At 39.1% G+C, this 24,481-nt stretch overlaps 1 protein-coding gene across 1 annotated transcript in view; it reads right to left on the bottom strand.

Annotated features, from left to right (window-relative positions):
- The window catches only part of Malrd1 (MAM and LDL receptor class A domain containing 1), a 616,720-nt gene that overhangs the window by 453,927 nt on the left and 138,312 nt on the right, over positions 1–24,481 (bottom strand). The window contains exons 14-17 of the mRNA XM_041630809.1: positions 19,000–19,152; positions 18,521–18,626; positions 17,699–18,066; positions 1,280–1,692 (exon numbers count right to left, since the gene is read on the bottom strand). Coding sequence (XP_041486743.1) covers positions 1,280–1,692; positions 17,699–18,066; positions 18,521–18,626; positions 19,000–19,152 — 1,040 coding nt within the window. The remainder of the gene's footprint in view (positions 1–1,279; positions 1,693–17,698; positions 18,067–18,520; positions 18,627–18,999; positions 19,153–24,481) is intronic.

Genomic DNA, 24,481 nt, shown 5'->3' with positions numbered 1-24,481 from the left:
GGGCCTCTGATTTAACTTCAGGGAAATGATAAGAAAAGAAAACATAAAACATATCAAAGTCTTCTACAAATTTGTAAAAAGACACATATGCATTTGAATGAGCTAGAAGACATGCCAAATTTAAAATTAAAAAGGTATTCCACCCAGGAATAAGGTAATGTGGAGTCAAACTTGAGTTCTTCCTGAGGGAAGAGATGTGTTCTTTAATAAAGCGTGCCTTCTTTCCAGTACAGTAGGCTCCTTCATGCTGACTTTCATAGTGGCTAGGTGAAATGACTTTTTAACCAGTGTAAGAACTCCCTTTTCCCACATCCTCATATTTGTTATTTGGTTTCTTTGTGGATATTCCATCCTAGCTGTACCACTCCCGGACCAAGAGGACATAGAAAACAAATGACTAACACAGAACTGTTAACCAAAAGACTCAGAGTCAATATACCATAGAGGTTCTTGTACATCCATGTTTTCTATACACAATTCACAATAGCCAAGTAAGGGCATCAGTTTAGGTGTCAGTTAATTAACAGAATGAACAAAACCATGGATATATCTAATGCAATTTTTTTCAGTCATACCAATAAATAAATACATAAATAAAATGGCTCATTCATAGGAAAACTGATGCAACTAGAGATTATATTAACAAAAATAAGGCAGATTGAAGAAATTAAATATTACATGCTCCCCATGTTTGTGAATTCCAGATTTTATATATATATATATATATAACAAACTAAATATGAGGGAGGAAAAACAACAGGGCAAAATGGGTGAATACGGTCAAAGTACATGACCTACTTAAAATAAATTGTCTTTATGAAGCCCAGAACCATGGGCAATGCATATGTTCCAGTTAAACAATAATAAAAATTAGAAAATAAAAATATATACTCTGTCTGGATTTTAGCTGCTCACTTATAAAAATTTAAAATGTCAAACGATGTATTCAAGAGGCATATGTAGTCTGCAGAATTCACAGATTAGGGCATTGTTCTGATGTTTTAATTTCAACAGAACAGGTACTTCATATTAGAGGGACCTGCAGCTCTTCCCAGTGTCAAGCGTTTATCTGAGGAGATGCTAAAGGTTCATTATTGAGGGAGCCGTGGATCTCAGCAACTCAAAGAGCCTCAGCGCACCCTGCCGTAAATGATGAATGTGTTTCAAAGTATCTCTGCTCCAATTCCACCAGCTTTTAATTCAAGATTACAGCAATATTTCACATTGCTTAGACAGTAGAAAGCATCTCAAATATATATTATGAAACCCATTATCCTACCTGAAAGGGTTGCCTGCTGGAAATTGGGAGGTGTTTCCTTATCCATCTGTCGCCTTGATCCCCAAATATCTGCCACAGCAGCTGTCCCCTGGAATTGCTCCAGATTCTCTGGTAGACTGCCAGCTGGTAGATATGCTTTCCAAACATGTGGTAGTACAGGCGGAAGGTGCAGTTACTTGCTTCTGTGGCATTAAGGATCGGACTGAGTAAAACAGCTTTGTCTTGAAAACCCTGTGGCCCCGATGTTTCTATATAGAGGTAGTGTCCCATGGCTGTGCCCAGAGTGTTATCTTTCATTGGGCCTGTGTTCAGTGTTGAAGTTGGACCCTGGTTCCTAGTCCAGTCGAAGTCATCTTCCACACTTTGTTCCCAGTTACAAATTCCATTTTCAAAGTCACACTGTAATTCAGGTGCTAAACATGGCATTAAACAATATCAAATTAGCGTAGGGGGAAAGAGGTGATTAAGAACACACACTGATAATTGAATCATGCAAAAGAAAGCTGTAGTTGTTTTTAAATGTGACACAAAACACAGTTATGAAAAGAGTAATTCCTAGGCATTGAATAATATTTCATGGAGTAAAGATGAAATGTTTAGACAAGAATCTTCTTAAATATTTTTAATGTTAATTTATCTTCATTTTTTGTAACATAACCCTGGGCTTGTGATATAGCTTAGAGGTAAGGCATTGTCTAACAAGCATAAGAACCTAAGTTTAATTTCCAGTGCAACTCTTACCATAACCTCAGGCAAATCGTCATGGTTGTTTTGTTGTAATACCTTTTTGACTGGGTACATTTTCAAATTTAGCTGAATGTGCCAACCAGGGCACATTAAAGAAAAATAAACAAAACCACAAAAGTTTATAAGTTACATATGAATTATTGATTTAATTGGTCCAAATAGTTTTAAAAACATGCATTGGGATTCTTATACTGGTTTTGGTGTGTGCACTTGTGTTTAGTTTATATGCTTGTGTGTGTTTTTGGTTTGTATGCACACATGCTTCATAGGGGTACATGTGTTTGTTTGGAGGCCTGTAGGGATAAGTCCCGCCCCTTGGGGGGCGTGTTCGCCTCCGGCTAATGTTTGCCTATAAATTTGGCGAGCGTGCTCCCAGCCATCCCTTCTGCTTTCCTGGTCTCTGCGGGAACGGTGGTTCTGTAAGTCTATTTCGCCATTAAAGCTGTATATATATTTTTACAATTTGTCTGCATTCGTTTACGCCGTTATATTTTGGCGTCCAACGTGGGCTATTTTGCCCCCTACTCCAGCGGGTAGCCCGCGAGCTAACACAGCACCCTCCCGAGTGCTGTTTTTTAGTTCGTGACTCGGGCCCCAGTGCCAAGTCCGAGACACACTCGGCCACACAGGCCCATTCTGCCTGCCTTGGCTAAGTTTGCAGCGGAACCCCACTGCCTGAATTAGCAGAAGCTCAAGTACCTGCGGTTTTGCAACAAAAGCTGCCACAGTGGCAGATTTGGTCTGATACAAAGTGACTTGGCAGGGAGGTGGTGGCGCACGCACGCCTTTGATACCAGCACTTGGGAGGCAAAGGCAGGCAAATCTCTGTGAGTTTGAGGCTGGCCAGGCAGTGGTAGCGCACGCCTTTAATCCCAGCACTTGGGAGGCAGAGACAGGCGGATCTCTGTGAGTTCGAGGCCAGCCTGGTCTACAAGAGCTAGTTCTAGGACAGGCTCCAAAAACAAAGAGACCACCACTGGCAGGAACTGATCATTGCAGGTAAAAAAAATTTCTTTTATAAATAAAATGTCTGAACACATTAGTATTCAAGAATTTAACAGTTTTTTTTAATTGTACCATGTGGGAGATTTTACAAGAGGTGTCTATCACCCCACATCTATGGATCCTTCTGGAATTTGTAGTTTTCATTGTCACTAAATGGTTTGATAATAGAAATATGGTAAAGTCTTTACGAGACAAATCCAGGATTCTTAAGGCAGAGATTGAACGCTTAAAAACAATTGAGAATGACAACAATCATCTCAAGAATCAGTTTGAAGTTCTCCAGGTTGATGTTAAGGAGAAATTCATTACTATGGAAGAGGGAACAGCTGATTTGGATCGTAAGTTTCAGTCCCTTTCAGTAGGAACTGAAACATTAGTGGCTGATATGAAGGAGAAATTCATTACTATGGAAGAGGGAACAGCTGATTTGAATCATAAGATTCAGTCCCTTTCTGTAGGAAATGAAACATTAACTGAGAGAATCAAAACTGCTGAATGTGACAATCGGATTTTGTCTAAAGCTTATGACAGATTGACAGAAAGATTGTCAATACAAGAAGGCACGGTTTATGCCATAAAAATTATGTCCAAAGATGAGATGTTATCTCTAATGGACAAACTTCATACTTTAGAATCCTCAAAGAAGGCTTTGGAACATAATTCTGGACAGGAGATTCAGACGTTGCAGAAGGCAATGGTGAATAGAATTGAAAAGATTGAGGAATTTCTAAATTCTGATGAAGAAGAGCAAAGGGTAAAAAGGCAAATTTTAACTACATCTGTGGATAAATCCCTCAGGGACAATTTCCACAAAGCTCTACCTACAGCTCTACCTGCCTTTCCAGTAATAACAACAGAGAAGGTGATTGGTTCCAAAAACCCTAGGGTCATCAAGGAGGATACATGGGAGCCTGTCTGAATGAATGATCTCAAGGAAATAAAACAGGCTGTCATGACTCTTGGGATGCAAGCCTCTTTTGTTAAAGAGATGCTAAGAACTTGGGCCATGACAAGCAGAGCAACCCCCTTGGACTGGCTCCAGCTGAGCTCTGCGGTACTTGAGAGTGGACCACAATTGAAATGGAAATGCTTATTTAGGCAAGAGGCTTGACTCTTAGAACAGCAGGAAAAGGCGAAGGGAATTGACATTTTCCTAGTAAAATACTAGGTGAAGGGCTCTTTTCTGATCCTCAGGAACAAGCTAATTTGGATGAAAACACACTCTCCACGTGTACTACAGCAGCCTTAAGGGCTTGGGACAGGGTACAAGACCCAGGGCAGAGAATGGAATCATTTGTCACAGTTAACCAGGGTCAGAGAGAACCCTTTAGTGACTTTTTACAAGGATTAACTAAGGCTGTACAAATAGGAATATCTGACCCAGAAGCAAGACGTATAATGATTGAGTATTTGGCTTGTGAAAATGCAAATGTGGAATGCAAAAGGATTTTGGGTCCTTTAAAGCTCAGATCAGCGCCCTTGGAAGAATGGGTCTTGCATACACTCAATGTTGATACATTTGATTATGGCACTGAAGCATGGGTAGAAGAAGCAATTTCCAATGGTAAAAGGAGACACCAGAATACCAAATGTTTTAATTGTGGCAAAATGGGTCATATGAAAAGGAATTGTAGACAACGGATTTTCAGAAATAATAATAATAATAATAATGCATCTTTCAGAAATAATAATAATGCATCTTCTAGAAATAACAGGAATAGGAGGACTCAGCCTTCAGGTTTATGTAGAAGATGTGAAAAAGGCAGACATTGGACGAATGAATGCAGGTCTACAAGAGATAGAAAAGGCAACCTGATACAGTTGGGAAACATGAGAGGGGGCCCTCACAGGCCCCCATGGGAAACATGCTTCAGTCATTTCCAGTTTCTACAGAGAACGTGCCTCATCAGGACAATTAGGAAGCCCCATGCCTACTGTTACAAGCAATAATGATCAGAAAGATAAGTTACGTGTGTTTTGGCAAACTTCTATAAATGATCAAAGACCTACACTGAGAGTGTGTGTAAATGGCATTTTTATTACTGGCCTGCTGGACACAGGTGCTGATGTAAGTATCATTACCCCAGAATCTTGGCATCCATGTTGGCCTCTTCAGAATGTATATGTTCAGCTCCTGGGAATTGGAACCCTACCTTGAGTAAGGCAGAGCATGAGATGGGTTGAATGTATAGGGCCAGAGGGACAAATAGGAAAATTAAGGCCATATGTAGCCAATATCGCAATGAATTTATGGGGTCATGACCTATTACAACAATGGAATACCAAAATTAACATTCCTGCTACTTCTAGAGCCTATATTTCTGAGAATAATATTAAAAGATATTACAAATGGAGAAAACCGGCCATTCAGGCTGTACAAGAACAAGCAATTGATGTCCCTTCAGACATACCAACAGCCTTGCCTCTAAAATGGTTGACTGAGAAACCAATATGGACAAAGCAATGGCCTTTAGCTGAGGAAAAGTTACAGGCTTTAGAACAGCTGGTACAAGAACAATTAGATGCTGGACATATAGAAGAATCAACCATCCCTTGGAATTCTCCTGTATTTGGTTAAGAAAAAATCAGATAAATGGAGAATGGTGACAGATCTTAGGGCCATCAACAAGGTTATTCCACCTATGGGCCCTCTGCAATCTGGAACTCCTTTGCCCTCTTTATTACCAAAAGGATGGCCTCTCATAGTTATTGATTTAAAGGATTGTTTTTTCACTATACCTTTACAAAAAGAAGATAGAGAAAAATTTGCCTTCACAGTGCATGGTTATAACAATTCTCAACCTTGAGGAGGTACCACTGGACCGTTCTCCCCCAGGGTATGTTAAATAGCCCCTCCCTGTGCCAATATTTTGTGAACCAACCATTGCAAATAATACACAAGAAATTTCCCAAATCTATTGTATACTATTACATGGACGACATTTTGTTATCCGATTCAAACATGGATACCTTGAACAGACTGTTTGAAGAAATAAAGATACTTTTACCTAAATGGGGATTGCAAATCACTCCTGAAATGATTCAGAAGGGAGATTCTGTTAATTATTTAGGTTATAAAATAGGTTTGCAAAAAATTAAGACACAAAAAGCACAAATTAGGAGAGATCGCCTACGGACTCTTAATGACTTCCAAAGACTGTTAGGAGACATTTCCAGTCTACGACCAGCTATTGGAATAACACCTGATCTAATAATTCATTTGAACAAAACCTTGGATGGTGATAAAGATTTAAACAGTCCCAGAGAATTAACAGCTGGAGCAGAAAAGGAACTGACAATGATTGAGGAAAAATTACAACAGGCACATGTGGCCAGAGTGAATCCAGAGCTCGATTGTATTCTCGTCATACTACCATCAAATATTTCTCCTACAGGAATTTTAATGCAGAGAGATGCTATTATCTTGGAATGGATCTTTTTACCACATAAACCAAGTAAGAAACTGAAAACTTATGTGGAAAAAGTCTCTGAGTTAATTATAAAAGGCAAGCTGAGACTTCGTCAACTAGCAGGCATAGACCCAGCAGAAATTATAGTGCCTTTCACTGCTGATGAACTAAAGAAATTATGGGAAGATAATGAACCATGGCAAAGAGCTTGTGCTAATTATTTGGGAGACATTAATAACAACTATCCAAAAAGCAAGAGGCTTAACTTCATAAAGAGAACTTCTTGGATTCTTCCTCGAATCGTCCGTGATGCTCCAATAACTGGAGCCCGTACATTCTATACTGATGCCAATAAATCAGGGAAGGCAGGTTATAAATCAGAAGACTTGGGTAAGGTGGAACAAAGTCCGTATAATTCTATCCAGAAGGCGGAATTATATGCCATTCTTATGGTGCTAACGGATTTTAAAGAACCTATTAATATAGTTCCAGATTCACAATACACAGAAAGAGTTATTTTACATATTGAAACTGCTGAATTTATACCTGATGATACAGAACTAACCTCATTGTTTCTCCAGGTTCAAGATTTGATCAGGAACAGGCTTTGCCCTATGTACATAACACACACCCCATCCCATACGGGTCTGCCAGGTCCTCTAGCACAAGGTAATGCAGAAATTGATCACTTATTGACTGGCAGTGTGCTACAAGCCTCTGACTTTCATAAAAAAACATCATGTTAATAGCAAAGGTTTGAAGAAAGAGTTTTCTATTACATGGCAACAAGCTAAGGAGATTGTAAAGAAATGCCCTACTTGGTCTTTCTATAACCATACGCCACTGCCAGCAGGGGCTAATCCAAAGGGCACCCAAAGGAATGAAATCTGGCATATGGATGTGTTCCACTTTGCAGAATTTGGCAAATTAAAATATGTTCATCATACCATTGACACTTATTCAGGCTTTCAGTGGGCAATTGCTTTAAGTTTAGAAAAAGCTCATTCAGTAATCACTCATTTATTAGAAGTCATGGCTATCATGGGTATACCTACACAAATAAAGATGGATAATGGTCCTGCTTATGTTTCTAGGAAAATGAAATGTTTTTTGATTATTACAATATCAAGCATGTTACAGGTATACCATACAATCTTACAGGTCAAGCAGTCATAGAAAGATCAAATCGAACTCTAAAGGATATGTTGAACAAACAGAAAGGGGTGGAAAACACCCCCAGAAATAGGTCACATAATGCTTTGTTAACCTTGAATTTTCTCAACGCTAATGAGAAGGGAACAATGGCTGCAGAAAGACATTGGATAATGGAAAAGTCTACTGAACTAAATCAACCAGTTTATTTCAAGGATGTGCTGACCTCACAATGGAAGCCAGGAGATGTGCTACGTTGGGGAAGGAGATTTGCTCTTTTCTACACAGGTGAGGAAAAATTGTGGATACCGTCAAAATTAATAAAGGTTCGGTTTGAAGAAGAGAAGCCACTTGGAAAGATAAATAACAATTCTTTTATAAGGATGGCAGGCATACTGATGGTAAGAAATACAGATAGGTTGGAGGCAGGGTTCTTTTCTTATCTCCACAGGAAAATACTCATCTTCAAAGAAATTAAGAGAGCCTGAATATTTAATTACTGATGGATGGACACATTTTTCTAAGTATTAATTTTATATATATATATATATATATATATGTCTTATTAAACATTTCTTTATAAATACGTAGAGCTGGTTTTGAAGTTGGACTCTGGCTCAGTCCCTCTCCAATTCCAAGCCTGTTAATAAGAGAAAAACCCAGAGTTTCTGGAGTTTCTGTCTCATGTCAAGAGCCATGATATGGGACAGAAAGAAATATGAGTTTAGAAAACATCTTTGCTTTTCTCCATATCTATCATACTTTTCATTGAATATATCTATCATGCCTTTCATTGAATATATATATATGTGTGTGTGTGTGTGTGTGTGTGTGTGTGTGTCTATATGATTAATGTTTAAGTTTTTCACAATGAACAATGAGTTTTTCCTGAAGTGATATTTGAAGTTTCCAGGAAGAAGATGGGGCCCCACAACAACACCTCTACCTGGTTGATATGACGTCATGATACTGATAGCGTTACTACAAGACCTGTTTTGGATACCAGCTGCACAAGACGATCCCAAGTTGGTTAGCTGAAATGGTGCACATTTTGTACAACATTCTGGCCAGACCTCCACAAAATACTCAGAGACTATTTGCAATTTTAAAAGACATTGATCTTGAAATTTAACCATCATTTTACTTTCACAGGATCCCCCAGAAACAACGTCGCCCCCATGACAGCTGGAAGTAATTCTAGAGGACGACGTCCCATCTCCCAATAAAGTTTACCCCTGGGTTTAGGGACATCATTTAGTGGTTGGGAGGTTCGGGGAGGAATTTTATAAGCTCAGGGATCATTTTGAAAAAAAAAAGAGGGAACATGATGGGATAATAGATTTATAATTGTAAGTTACTGCTTTTAGACAAATATATTGGTATCGATTCTTGTATATTGATACAAAGTTAAATTATATTGACTATTGTATGCATGCATGTTTCTATCTCTGTTTAAAACATTTTTATGTATTGACATATATTGTATTGATAAATATATATTGTATATATTTACCATATTGCAGTGTACATTTCTACCTCTGATTAAGATACTTATATAATGTTTGTGTATTGATATATATTTACCATATTGCAATGTATATTTGTACAGTGTTTATATTTGGAGGTCATTATCCTCATTTGTTACATAGTTGTTTATTGTCTTAGTCTTTAAGTTAGATAGATATTGAGAATTATATAGATAAATAGTCATCTAAGTTTGTCATTTATAATTAGACTAATCAGGTTCTCTAGATATATAGAGATTATACTCAGTATAGATAGATAATCTTCAACCTCTTCTTCTTTTTTTTTGTGGTTTTTTGAGACAGGGTTTCTCTGTGGTTTTGGAGCCTATCCTGGAACTAGCTCTTGTAGACCAGGCTGGTCTCGAACTCACAGAGATCCGCCTGCCTCTGCCTCCCGAGTGCTGGGATTAAAGGCGTGCACCACCACTGCCTGGCATCTTCGACCTCTTCAAAGAGCTGTAGACAATGGCCTTTAATCTAACTCAGAGTTTCGTGATAGTGAGACACAATTGCCCCTGGCAACACCGCTCTATTCCCGAGACAATATTGAGGACCAAAGACACTCTACCTGGAGCCTTTCTATTTGGCAGAACTGGCCTTTGGGCAAAGAAATGCCCATACCTCAACCACTGACAGAGATAAAGAATGTGCATCAGTGGATAAAACAGGACTGTCATATCCTGCCAAGACAGGGTAAGATAGTTTTGAAAAGTTCCTTGCCTTTAATAATGGTATGTCAGTTATGTTGGGCCTTAGCCAAAATTGGTTGACTCAACATTGCAAACGAGACTTTGGGTGATTGCCCAGGTAGTCAGTTGTCTCTGTCAATTGTTGCACATTTTGGATATATCTCGTTGTTGAGTATTGTTTATTCCCTTCTCAGATCTTTGACGGAGTTGAAGATTATATAATTGTAGTTACTCTCTACATTATTTGGACTCCTTGAGATAGAATGTTTAGCAAAGCTTTTGTTCTCAATATTGTTTGTTATATTTATTATTTGTTGTTATTGTATATAGTTGTATTTGGTTTGGTTCTGTCTTATTTAGACAAAAAGGGGAGATGTAGGGATAAGTCCTGCCCCTTGGGGGGCGTGTTCGCCTCGGGCTAACGTTTGCCTATAAATTTGGCGAGCATGCTCCCAGCTGTCCCTTCCGCTTTCCTGGTCTCTGCAGGAACGGTGGTTCTGTAAGTCTATTTCTCCATTAAATCTGTATATATATTTTTACAATCTGTCTGCATTCGTTTACGCCGTTACAGAGGCCAGAGATGGATGCTATTTCAGACATCCAGCTATTCTCTTCTATGAACCTCCACCTAATTATTGTGGTGTGCTGAGGGGCAGATAATGTTCACACTTTATGCATGAGGGTACTTATTCCTCATGTGTATGTGGAAGGAAGGAAGAAGAAGGCATCCATGTCTTCCTCTCTTATTTTACGCCTTGATCTTTTCAGGTGGAGTTTTTCTGATTGAACATGGAACCTGTGGGCTTATTATTGTAGTCTAGGCTAGCAGCCAATAAGCCGCAGTGATTCTCCTGTCTTGGCTCTTTCCATGCTGGGTTATGGGTTTGCAGGGGATCACACCAGCATCAGGATTAAGTAGGTGCTTGGATCCATACTCCTGTTCTCATGCCTCCACAGCAAGCACTCAACTTCTGAGCCATTTCTTCTGCTCCTTCCAGCACTCACTGATGAGCTATACTGATTGACTGTGGTGTTCCATCTCTGTTCTTAACACCTTTAATCTCACTGCCATGCTCACTGCCAGACTTTGAGTTTAGGGTCTGGGATTTGAACTCAGGACCTCAGGCGAGCACTTTCCCTTCTGAGCCGTTAGCCCAGTTCTTAAATCAGGACTTTTTAATTGCTCCCCCAGTGATTCTAATAGAGCTGGGAGTTGTCATTCTCTAACAATTTTAAATATTTAAGGATCACTTGGTTATCATGGTAAAAAGGTAAAAAGTCTCAAATACATTCCAGTCTATCAGATAAAACCCACATATTTCCAGGTATTCAAGAGGATTCTGATGAGGGGCTCCCCAAATCTCACTCCATGAGTGTTTTCATTTCTTCTCACCACAGCTCCAAATGTCTCTCTCTACACAGCTGTGCTCAAAGTATTTCACTGGGGAATGGCAGCAGTATCATTTCTTTCTTTATATAAAACCTCTTCGACCATTCCCATATTCCCATTTACACTAAATTGTTATATCTTATTCCTAATTATAATGGTTTATAGTTTTTTCTCATCTGTCTTTCCGCTTCTCATATACCATCTTTTCTACATGTGCTAAATACTCATGCCTTCTTTCATGTCTTATTTTTTCTCCTGTTGCACTATGTACAATATCGACTCTTCACTGTGTCTCATCAATAGTATTTTTCTTTTTTCTCTGATATTTTCATATTATTCTGCTTTATCGCTAGTACATACTAATTATACAAAATAATGTGTCTCATTATGACATTTTCATACAAGCATATAACATATTTTGATCTTATCCACTGTCCTCTATTACCCTTCCTTGACATCCTATGGTAGTTTGAATGGGAATTGTCCCCATAGGCTCATACATTTGAATGTTTGATTCCTTGGTTGGTGGAACTGTTTGATGAGAATTAGAAGGTGTGGCCTGTTGGAGGAAGTGTGTCATTAAGGCAGGTTTTGAGATTTCAAAAGCCCACTCATTCTGAATGAGCTCTTTTGGCATCCTGCTTGTGGATAATGATGTCAACTCTTATCTATTATTTCAATGCGGTGACTTTCTGCCTGCTCCCCTACCATTATGGTAGTAAACTCTCATGTTCTTACATGTAAGTCACTGATAAATTCTTTCTTCTATAGGATGCTTTGGTCATGGTGTCTTATCACAACAATAGAAAAGTAATTAAGACAGAAGATGGTACCAGGGAATAGGATATTGCTGTGACAGATACGACCATGCTGGGTTTTTAGGAATGTGGAAGATTTGGGAACTTTGGACTAGGAAAGTGGCTAAACACTGTAAGCACAGATTAATGGTATACCCCAGTAAGAGCTTAGAAGACAAAATGGTGGCCCATCTCAAGAGGTACCATGGGGAAAATATTAACAACTGTGCTAGAGATCATTCTTGTAATATTTGTAAACAATGGGTCTGGTTTTTGACCATGTCTTAAGAATCTGCCTGAGGCTAAATTTGAAGAATTTGAGACTAATTTTGTTGGCTGAGATTTCAAGACAGCCTATATTAACTCTGCCCAGTGGTTATTAATAATCATGCTTATGCAGATCTATGATAAAAAGGAGCAAGCAAGGTGAAAAGAAATTCATATTGAGGAGAAAAGGAGCCCCAGGAAATACAATGTTAGAGCCAAGGCTTGTGCTGAAAGAGATAATGAGGCCAGAGATGAAATGGAAAAAAGGGAGTGATCCTCTCAGGAAAAGCCCCATATAGCTAACCTTCCAACTCATAAAAAGGAAGGTTTATGCAACAAAGGAAATCTTATGCAAATAAAATTCAGGGAGGGGTCAGGTTGAATCCCAAGCAGTCAGCCCAGTTTTGCAGCATTGGCCATGTGGTTCTGGCTGTAGAGTTATAAAATATACAAGAATAAGGGTGTTGTGGTGTTGTCTTCCTCCACATTAAGAAGAGCTACTGAGACCAGGAATGAGGCAGGGGAGTCGCTGAACATAGGCCTGAAGAGTAAAGATTTGAAAGTAAAGCTGTGATTGGGTTCAAGACCCCAAGATGTAAGAGGTGCCAAAGTCAGAAAATGTGTGCCCAGGAGAGCTGCAGATAAGGAGTGGAACTAGTCCAAGAGAGGGAAGTGTGTTATAGTCAGCAAAGGTGGAATTGCAAAGTCATTTGAACCCTTTGATATCAGACATAGAACAACATTATTTTGAGTTTGTCTTGCTTGGTCTCATTATTGCTTTGATCCATCCCTGCTTTTAGAATGGTAATGTGTATTCTCAGTCACTGTATGTTAGAGTTATGTAACTTGTTTTTTGATTTTAAAGGGAGTTAGTTACAATTAAAAGAGTGCCTTGAGTCTCAGAAGAGACTTTGGACTTTTAAATTGCATGGGGTCTGTGAAAGACTATGAGGACTTTTGAAGTTGGATTAAATTCATTGTATATTATGATGTGACCACAAGCCTAAGGGGGTCACAGAGTGTATTGTGGTGGTTTGAATGAGAATGAGAATATAGGCTCATATATTTGAATTCTTAGTCCATATGTAATAAAACTCTTTGGAAAGGATTAGGATGTATGTCCTTGTTGGAGGAGATGTGTCACTGGAGGGGTAAAAGGCTAAGAGGTTTCAAAAGACTCATGCTACCCACCAGTGAGCTTCTTCATCCTCCTTCTTGAAGATAAGCACATAATCTCTCAGATATGCTCTGATGCCATCACTACCGATCTGCTCCCTTGATCTCTACTACAATGGTCATGAACTCTGATCTGAAACTGTAAACTGAAATAAACTTTTGCTTATAAAAGTATCCCTGGTCATGGTATCTTACCACAGACACTGAAAAACTTTCCCCTGTCTCTGATTTTCTTCCTCTTTTCTAATAGTCCCCATTACATGCCATTTATTCATTATTAATATTTATGTGTATGTGTGGGCCTAAGCATACATATATGCATCCCATTCATGCAGTACCCTAGGAGGATTAGAAAAGGTATGGAGTCCTCTGTAACTGGAGTTACAAACAGCTGTGAGTTGTCATGTGGTGCAGGGATCTCAACCCAAGTCCTATGTAAGAGCAGTAGTTGCTCTTAATTGCTGTGCCATCTCTCTAAACGAAATTATTTCCCATTAGTTTCACACATGACCAAAAGGATGACATACTTGTCATCCTAAGTAAAGTTTATCTCACTCAATAGGATGCCCTCTACCTCTAGTTTCATCGTTCTTCCTGTATGTGACATGATTTTGTTCCTTTTTCTGCTTGAACAACACACCATTGGCCATGCACAGTATTTAATTTTCCATTCATTTCTTTGGAGAACATTAAGGCTGATTCTCTAAGTTGGCTCTCATGAATAAACATAGCCAGATATATAACAATGCCCATTATCTACTATCTTGGACTCCCTCAGGTGTATGCACAGTAGTAGTATAACTGAATCATGTGATAGCTCTATGTTGGGGTATGTTGACTAATCTGCATACTGGTTTCCTTAGTTACTGTACTAACTGATATTCTCATTACATTACACAAAGGGAACTTGGGCTTTTAAGCTTCTGACATCATTCAGTCAAACTTAAAAAGAATTGACTAGGACCTCATTAATCAAATACTCTATTTTTAGGATAGCATTTGGAGCATGTTCATTTTTCAAGACACAAAGATCTTGTTGATGCCAGATACTTGCTTTGAGAAAATAATGGGATAAAAATATACATTTGGGAGAACCGGGCTGAGGAGACGTGATTTAGAGTTTACAAGTAGTTTCACATTTTAGCTCCATTTATGTGTTAATATTTAAAATATAAATGTCAGCTGTCTTTAACTATTTATTTAAGTGGCGGCTCTTGGAGCCAAAAGTGAGCAAGCACCCTAAACAATAAGTAGAAATGCAGGTAAATCAAAGCAACTGGGCAGGAACAAGTCATCTGAACGGACATCCCCTAAGAGAAGCTCAGACCTAATGAAGGGAGTCAGTGAGCAGATGCCAGCAGGAAGACAGGCTTTCATCTGATGGCTCCTCAATTGTGACTCATCAAGCCAGCTGTGATGTGAACGGGGACATTCCAGGTACTCCCCAGGTATCAGTCTGTGGCTGTGAAGCACAAAGGGGATGTCAAATTGCTGAGTTTCTGTCAGAAAATTGACACTAGAGCCAATAACTTTTTACACTGACTGTTGGCATATTGACTCCACACATTCAATCTTCATGCCAAAAGAAACCATGGAAGCTCCACCCTTCAGTGGAGGACCACATCTCCAAGCACCCTGCAGGAAACACAATTTGAATGTTGGGATATGTAATGGAGACTATATTTAATAAGGCACTGTTTCAGCAGATGCCACTGTGATCTCTCTGCATCCTTGAGTAGGCAAGAATTACATTGATACTATGATTACATTTTTATAATATGATACACCATGCTTAGTTCTACTAATATCAGAATGCTTAAGGAAAAATTTAGAGAATTCTTAAAAGCTAAAAAAGACTAAAGTCTTTGCAAAAGACTAAAATGGATTTAAACAAGTTATATATCATATGATTATCACTGTCAAAATTCAAAGTTAACTTTATCCACTCAAATAAGAGTTGTGTAAGCTTCATGTGCTAGATGGTAATTTGAACTTTGATATAATTTATTAGCATGTATATCAAAGAGCATATGCACATACAGCTTTCCATTGTGGCTTATATGGAAATTACTATCAATGTTTAAGATGGGCACTGAACATTCGGTGGTTTCACTTTGGTTTCTTGCTAATTTATGAAACACATAAGGTTAAAATTTGTAAACTATGTTGAGACAAGATCAGAATCAAAGAATTATGGAAACATTTTTGCTTCAGACATGTGTAAACAAAATAAGATGGTTAATGGCTAACTCATTTTCTGATGTAAGCACTTGTTCTGTGGGAGCCAGGTCCAGCAAACTGGGAGTCAGACCATCATAAGATACCACACAATTTTTCCTGAGCCTTGGCACTTCACTATCTATTCCTGAATAAGCAGACAAACAAAGAACCCCGCGCAGGTACTTCCTCTTCCTCTGACTCAGCTCTCAACTCAACAGTTCTCCAATCCTCCCTAACAAATCTCCTAAACCTGTTCTCGAACCCACTAGATACAGCATTCCTTCACTGGCATTTACGTATGTCAAATTTCAGTGCTTTCACTACCCTAAATATCTTTGAAATAAAGAATCCTTCTATAGTGTGGATCACAAAGATCTTTGACCTTGGGCCTCTGGTGTGGGAAATCCTCTGTATACATGTTGCTTTTATTGGTTAATGAACAAAGCTGCTTTCAGTACCAAGTGGATATTAACCTTCATCAGGTAATGAAAGGAGACAGAGACAGAGACCCACATTGGAGCACCGGACTGAAATCCCAAGGTCCAAATCAGGAGCAGAAGGAAAGAGAGAGCGAGCAAGGAGAGCGAGCAAGGAACTCAGGAATGCGAGGGGTGCACCCACACACTGAGACAATGGGGATGTTCTATCGGGAACTCACCAAGGCCAGCTGGCCAGGGTCTGAAAAAGCATGGAATAAAACCGGACTCGCTGAACATAGCGGACAATGAGGACTACTGAGAACTCAAGAACAATGGAACTGGGTTTTGATCCTACTGCACGTACTGGCTTTGTGGGAGCCTAGGCAGTTTGAATGCTCACCTAATTACACCTGGAAAGAGGTGGGTGGTCCTTGGACTTCCCACAGGGCAGGGAACCCTGACTGCTCTTCGGGCTGATGAGGGAGGGGGACTTGATTGGAGGAGTGGGAGGAAAATGGGAGGCGGTGGCGGGGAGGAGGCAGAAATCTTTAATTAATAAATAAATAAAAATGAAAAAAAGCTGCTTTCAGCCAATGGCATAACAGAATATAGCCAAGCTGGAAGATATATATATATATATATGAGAGAGAGAGAGAGAGAGAGAGAGAGTAGGAGTCAGGGAGATGCCATGTAGCCACCAGAGGAGAAAGATGCTAGAACCCTGCCAGTAGGCACAAGCCTTGTGACAAAATATAAAATAATAGAAATGGGTTAATTTAAGATGTAAGAACTAGCTAGAAATACACTTAAGCTATTGGCCAAACAGTATACAATTAATATAGTTTCAGTGTGATTATTTAGTCTGGGCGGAGAGGAAATGAAAGAGCAGCCTCCCCTAACAGGCCTCCTTCTTATCCCATCTCTGATTCATGCTCTCTTAACACACTCCCTGTTTCACCTGTCTCTTACTTCATGGCTTTTGGACATAAGCTTTGCTTGCCATGTTTCACATCTTAGCTAAATCATCACCTCAGAAAGTCCAACTTTACTATTCTGTAAAGTCACACTGTATCTTCCTTCATAGTTCCAGTTAGAATCACCATTACACATTTCATTAATACATACTTGATCATCTGTCTCTTAAGTCAGACTGTGAACCACATGGAGGCAGGAATTCAATACTAATTTTTACCGTTGTATCCCTGGGAGCTAGTTAGTAATCCTACTGAAGAATGGCATGGGGCTGCTAAGATAGTTCAGCCAGGAAAGCTACTGTGCCTGAAAACTTGGGTTTGATCTCAGCACCCACATGGTTGAAGGAGAGAATTGTTGCATGGAAGTTGTGTTCAAGCCTTCATTCATATGCTATGTCATGCATAATCATTCACATACACAAAATAGAAACATAAAAATAAACTAATAAAATCTTTAATAATAAAGGAAAAGTTGGCATGTTTTGTTAATCTGACTATACAGCACATCAACTTTTTAATTATATTTGAGTCATTGGCTAGTTGCTTAAAGAGCAGTGAACTAATTAAGACCAATTATTCCAAACTACATGAGAGGAAAAACAGTACCCTCCCCTCGGGGGACAAACAATAAACCCCAAATAACTTACCACAGTCAATCTCATCTGTGCGATCTCCACAGTCATCGACCAGGTCGCAGAGCTGATGTCTTCCCACGCAAGCCTTTGTCTGTCCACACCAGAAGTGATCTGGCTCATCACAGCTCTCGACAGGAGGAGGAAGAGCACAACCTTCAAAACGAATATCATCGATAGCAGAGACCCCACTATAAACCGACAGACTGACTTTCTTTAGTGACAGGTAGAAGGGCTCAGTGAGGCGTCCGAGCTGGACAGTTGTCTCTGACCATTGGTTTCCTTGGTTATATAGCACTCTCCAAAGGGCTGTGGCATCCTTGGAATTTTCTAGATGTAGTCGCAACTCAGCTGCTCCCACTGACAGTCCATAGTTATAAAACCTGAAAGAAAATCAACATAAGAATTGAAAATGTTATAGGAGAGACTAGACAGTTGAACTCTGTACACCTTTGAAGCTTCACTGACATCAATTACTAATTAATTCTGATAATGGACACATTTCTTTCCTACAGTAACTGTAGCTGCCCATTTACAAGAATTTATTTGTTGAGATTCACACTCTAGGGCTCTTACTTACAACCCTGGAACCTCTTGCAAAAACACAGGGAGACTCCTAATTAAATTCAAATCTAATGGTAGAAGGGAAGCACTCCTTTCATCTTGAAAGATAAAATAACCAATGCTGATAATATATTCTGAAATCAAATTATTTTAATTTAATGCAGTAGTCACCATAAAGTGTGACCATGGGTAAAGCTTGAATAGCTAGAAAGTGCAGAGATAGGCCCGCAGTCATCATTCCTCTAGGACAGTTTACCATCATATAACAGTTACCAGAACGACAGTGTGCACCCAGGCCCTGTCTGGCTGAACGTTGGGCTCTGAAGTTTGGCAGTTTGAAACAAGTTGCTGCTGTTCTTCAAAATGAACATGAAATGCCCTATAGAGATATAAAACCAAAGCATTAAGTTTACCTACTGGATTGGGTGAAGCAATGAAAGTTCTTCTGTCTCTTAATGCTATGCCAAGTAAGTTTCACGTCCAATTAAAATTATACAACAATAAAAAGTCAACATGGATAGCAAAATTTGCCTTTGTACATCTATCCACAATTAAATTATGGCACTAGCCAATTAATAATTTCAGTTTATGCAGGCACAAATATATCAATTCCAGTCATATCACCCATAAAGAAATCACTTATTACAGATGGCACAATGGGTTGTCAGTGTCATCCCACATGCTGTGGTCTTAAGCCTCTAAGATACAACCAGCAGTCTATAGAAGAGTTCAAAGCATCTCTAGAATTTTACCTTGAGCTGTGCCATGAGTGTGATCTCCAGGTGGGGCTTGCCGCTCAAAATCAGCAGAGAGACCGCTTTGGGAGCTCCATGTCCAGTCAAAATCGTCACCGCCACTGGCTTCAAACCACCCACAGCTGTTTGCTTCAAAGTCACAATCAGCAACTGAAGAAAACAAATGAGACTTTCTTAGACAGCGTCCACCTAGTCCCCTGCTTTGGGAAGGTAGCTGTCAAGTGGTTATACCCTCAGTGTGCTCCTTTAGGTACAAAGAGTCACAGAAAAAAAAAAAAAAAAAAAACTTTCCTGGCCTGAATACAGCATGCTTTGCACATTAGAAACAGAGAAGTCAGTTTTTCAGAAATTCGTTTTCCCCAAGCATTCTTTCTGAGACACAGCATTACTCAGCCACATTGCTTGAATAACTGCTAGCATTTGTAACTTTACTCTAATAATGTGTCATTTCCTGTCCTTCAGCACCAATGGGGCATTTGTTTCTACAGAACATTTTATATTAAACTGTTTACAACAGTCAGTGATCAGACACTGACACTGTAGAAGCCCCAGATCTACTTCCTTTACCTCTTTCCTGACTTCAAAGTGGTTGGTCTTTCAAACATCGCTAAGTTTGTCACCTGATTTGTATAGAATAGAGGATGTTTTTTTTCCCCCAGGAAATATGTTCAGTTATGTTTCACAAAGCCTTCTAGAAAAGAAGAAGAAGGGAAGGGGTTTGAGAAGAAATAGAAGCTATGAGCCATGAGAGTGCAGTCCTAGAGCCAACAGTTCCTACAGACCTGCACAAGAGACTTTGTGCTGCACACTATGTACAGTTCCACAACAGCCCTATGCTACAGAGAGTGGTTCATTCTGAGTATGTAATTTCACCAAGGCCACATTCTGGTTAAGTTGTAGAGTGGGATTAGATATTACATAAAATATATTTTACATGACAGTTGAAAAAAGAAAAAAAAAGAAAAACCATGCTTATTACATTGGGAAAAGATAAGTCAAAAGTGTAATCAGAATTGGTAAAGGAAAATTTGCAGCAAGTATAAAGAATTTCCGTTTGTGATCCTTCACCACCTCAAAGATTTGAAGAGTTCCAAAACATGTAGATGGCATGTTAATCCCTGTGAAGAAGCAAAGGCTTTGATTCCCACTTCAGACAAACTTTAGAAAAGGATCTAAGAATTCTTGCTACAGAAATGCAGAAGGGAACACATTGTGATGTTCCCATATAATGTGTACCTCGTACAACTACCTGGAGAGGAAACCCGACTTTCTGATAATAAGGAACATGATGCTGCAGACATGGTGAGTACTCCAATGACAGCAGGGCTGGAAGCACACTGAGATGACTCGGGAAAAGGAATTAGCTTTCCAGGAACATAAGCAGGTTATTCTCAATAGTCAAGAGTTGGAAATCAGGCATGGAAAGCAAACACTTCATGTCCTTGGCTCCTGTGTGGAATCCGAAACAGTTGCTCTCACAGAAGTTGAGAGAAGAAGATGGCTACCAGCAATGGGAGAGAAGGAAGGGGTGGGTGAAGGTTTGCTAGTGTTTAGGTGGCCATGGGTGGGATGGCGCAATAAGCCTTGATGAGCTATTGCATAGTGTGTTGCTCAAGCAGCATGATACTGTGCTCCACATTACAAACAAGATTAAAGAGGGTTTTGAATATGTTTACCATAAGATATGAATATATTAAGGAGAGAGACATGATTTCTATTATTTTAATACCATTCTCTGTATATATGTATTTAAACACTGAAGGGTACCATATAAATATATACAAATTTTATGTATCAATGAGAGATTATTTTAAAAGAAAGCAATTTTATGGCTGAAAGATACTTAAGGAAATATTCAACATCCTTAGTCACCAGAGAAATGCAAATAAAAACAACTCTGAGATTCCATCACACACCTGTAAAAATGGCCAAAATCAAAAACGCTGATGCCAATTTATCCTGGAGAGGTTGTAGGGAAAAGGGGAACACTTCTGCATTGCTGGTGGGACTGCAAGCTGGTACAACCCCTTTGGATGTCAGAGTGGCAATTTTTCAGAAAATTAGAAAACAACCTTCCTCAAGACCCAGTAATACCACTTTTGGGTATATATCCTAAGGATGCTCAATCGTGCCACAAGGACATGTGCTCAACTATGTTCATAGTAGCTTTGTTTGTCATAGCCAAAACCTGGAAACAACCTAAATGTCCCTTGATTGAAGAATGGATAAGAAAAATGTAGCACATTTACACAATGGAGTACTACACAGCAGAAAAAAATAACAGCCGCTTGAATTATGCAGGAAAGTGGATGGAGCTAGAAAACATTATTTTGAGTGAGGTAACCCAAACACAGAAAGACAATTATCACATGTACTCATTCATAGGTGGTTTTTAAACATAAAGCAAAGAAAGCCAGCCTACAAACCACAATCCCAGAGAACTTGGACAACAATGCTAAAAGAGACTTACATAGATATAATCTATATGGGAAGTAGAAAGTAGAAAAAGACAAGATCTCCTGAGTAAATTGGGAACATGGGGACCTTGGGGAGGATTGAAGGGTGGAGGAGAGAGGCAGGGAGGGGAGCAGAGAAAAATGTAGAGCTCAATAAATATCAATAAAAAGTGTATAAAAAAGAAAGCAATTTAAATAGAAAAATGCTATTAAAACTCAAAAGTGATTTTCTACTTTTCCTTGTTCCCAAGTTCTTATGCACATTTAAAAAGCTTAATTACTTATAAAAATAATAGTGAAATTAGTCTCCAAGCTAACTATTAATTGCAGATATACTTTACTGGAATAGTCATGGACAATTATGCATGCCGTAACCATTTCTGACTGAGAAACTCAATACGCTGGGTACATATGAATAATTGTGATTCAAAGATTTGTCACTGCTTCTGGAGCATTATTAACTTCCTCAGTTATATCCACTGAAAGCAATGCATGCAAAACAATGCCGCAGTCACTACTTGCTTAGAGCACATGTACAGGAGACTGCTCTAGGGCCGGTTCCATTTTTAACAGAAAGCCCGTGGACACAGAATTCCTGGAACTTATGCTTATCTTTTCTATGACTATGGGTTGAGAAGCTAATGATTCTACAGTGGCTTTTAATTATTGTTAGAAAAATTACCTAAGTGTTCTTTATTAATTATGTTAATTATAATTACACTTGTTACCTCCAGGGAGAGATACTTGGTGGACTGACAAATAGGTTCAACACTGTCAGGTTTGTAGCCATTTGCTGCCAAACTGGTATGGAACTTAAGAGCACTTTTGACTAAATATCCAGTCTTGGACCCAGTCTTATTTTGGATTTACTATCTAGAACTTCTTTGGTGGTTTCAATGATCCCATTTGGGTTTAATGAAAGGAATAAGCACAAATTATAAAAAAGAGAATTCTGAACTAATAATTTGGGCATCACACAAAGCTTAAGAAAAAAACCTTCGTATGAAATATGCCCAAATGTATAATGAGGTTTAAACACAAATTCTTTCATCTTAGCCTTATAGGCAAATGCCCATGTTGAGTTTAAAAGATATTAGGCAGAGTTTGTAAAGAATGGTTTTTAAAAGTTAGAATCTGGACTGGAGAGATAGATCAGGGGTTAAGAGCACTTGCTCCTCTTCCCGGGGACACTGGGCTGATTCCTAGCACACACATGGTGGCTCACAACTGTCCATTAATCCATTTTCAGGGGATCTAATGCTATCTTCTGGCACCCCTGGTACCAGGCAAACATATGATGCACAAACATTACTGCAAGAAAGGCATCCATATATGTAAAAAATGAAACAAAAGAAATTTAAAATAAAAGTTGGGATCTAATACACATTCAAAGATCAGCAATGTAGATCACAGGTATCGGAGCCAACAGACATTAATTCGTTGTTGAAAACATCTTGAAACACCTTTATTTAATCTCCAAGAAATACCACAGAACTATTACTGTGCTTTAAAAATGTTTTATGACATTTAGTTGTGTGAGTGATAAAATGGCACATGCTACCTGCATGCAACAATCAGAAGACAACTTGCAAGAGTAAATTCTCCCTCTTTTGGCAAAAGATGTCAATGAACACAGAGACCTACAACTGGGCATTATGTGGAGAATAAGAGCCTTTGAAGTGTTTAAGCCTACATGGGACGTTTATGCCACATACCTGTCCCATAACGCTCCAGGTTCTTCAGGGAAGAGGAAATAAAAAAATTGTAAGAGCCAGAAATGACAGGTACTTACAAAGAAACAGTGTCTTCTGGACACCACAGGGCAGATGCTCATATGAACTCCCCGTGATTGTGACAGCATGCACAATGCCTGTGCACACTCTAGTCAAATAAAATCCTAGCATGGAGTGAGGAAGGTGGACACCACTAGCTGAAGGACTATTTGGGATTTGATATCTTCTGGAACAGGGAGAATCGGTTTTGTTTAATAGTGTGACTCCTTGTATATTGGCACCACTCCAGAGCAAGCCCCACACCCAAGAGCAATTGGGTAACAGAAACTGGACTCAATATTTTTTAAAAAATAGAAAGTGTTCAAAAAGTTGAGTGGGTAGGGTGACTTGAGTAGATCTGGAAGGAATTGGGGGAAAGAGAGATGGTAAATATGAGAAGGATATATTAAATTCTCAAATAATTAAAATAATATTTAAAATAACAGTTTTTTTCCAGCAAAAACCAGGAAAATATTTATTCAGTGTGGCCACACTGGGGAGAGGGACAAAGGGATCCAGTAGCACCAAGTGCAGACATAAGGGAAACCTTTTAGATATAGGCACTTAGAATTTTCCCTGATAAGTGCTAATTGGCCAGGTCTTTCTAGAAGTCAATTTAGTCCTAGCTATTAATATCATAAATCTTATTTTGTTTCTTTTTTTAATTTTTTTTTTAATTTATTTATTAAAGATTTCTCTGTCTCTTCCCCGCTACTGCCTCCCATATCCCTCCCCCTCCCCCAATCAACTCCCCCTCCCTCATCAGCCCGAAGAGCAATCAGGGTTCCCTGCCCTGTGGGAAGTCCAAGGACCACCTACCTCCTTCCAGGTCTAGTAAGGTGAACATCCAAACAGCCTAGGCTCCCACAAAGCCAGATTTAAACAATTATAACATGCCAGGTTGTGAACTACATGAACATAGATAAATATAAATCTAAAAGATTGATTCTATGCTTAAGAATGTTTTTTCTAAAGGCTGGATAGATGGTTCAGCAAGTAAAGTTCCTGTCATGTAAAGTGCCTGAGTTTGATCCTTGATACTTACATCAAAATTTGGGAATGGTTAAGATCTCCTGAGCAAGCTTGAAGGTGGGGGTAGAAAGGAGGGGGATGGGAGATGGGAACATGAGAGATTCCCAAGTTGGGGGAAGGACAGAGAGGGAGAACAACAAAAGAGATAACTTGATAGAGGAAGCCATTATGGGATTAGGGAGAAATATGGCACTAGGGAAATTCCCAAGAATCCACAAA

The sequence above is a fragment of the Microtus oregoni genome, unplaced genomic scaffold (genome assembly GCF_018167655.1).
Source record: "Microtus oregoni isolate MIOR12 unplaced genomic scaffold, Mior012 000035F_ref0000213, whole genome shotgun sequence".
Lineage (NCBI taxonomy): Eukaryota > Metazoa > Chordata > Mammalia > Rodentia > Cricetidae > Microtus > Microtus oregoni.
This window is presented reverse-complemented; position numbering and strand designations above follow the sequence as displayed.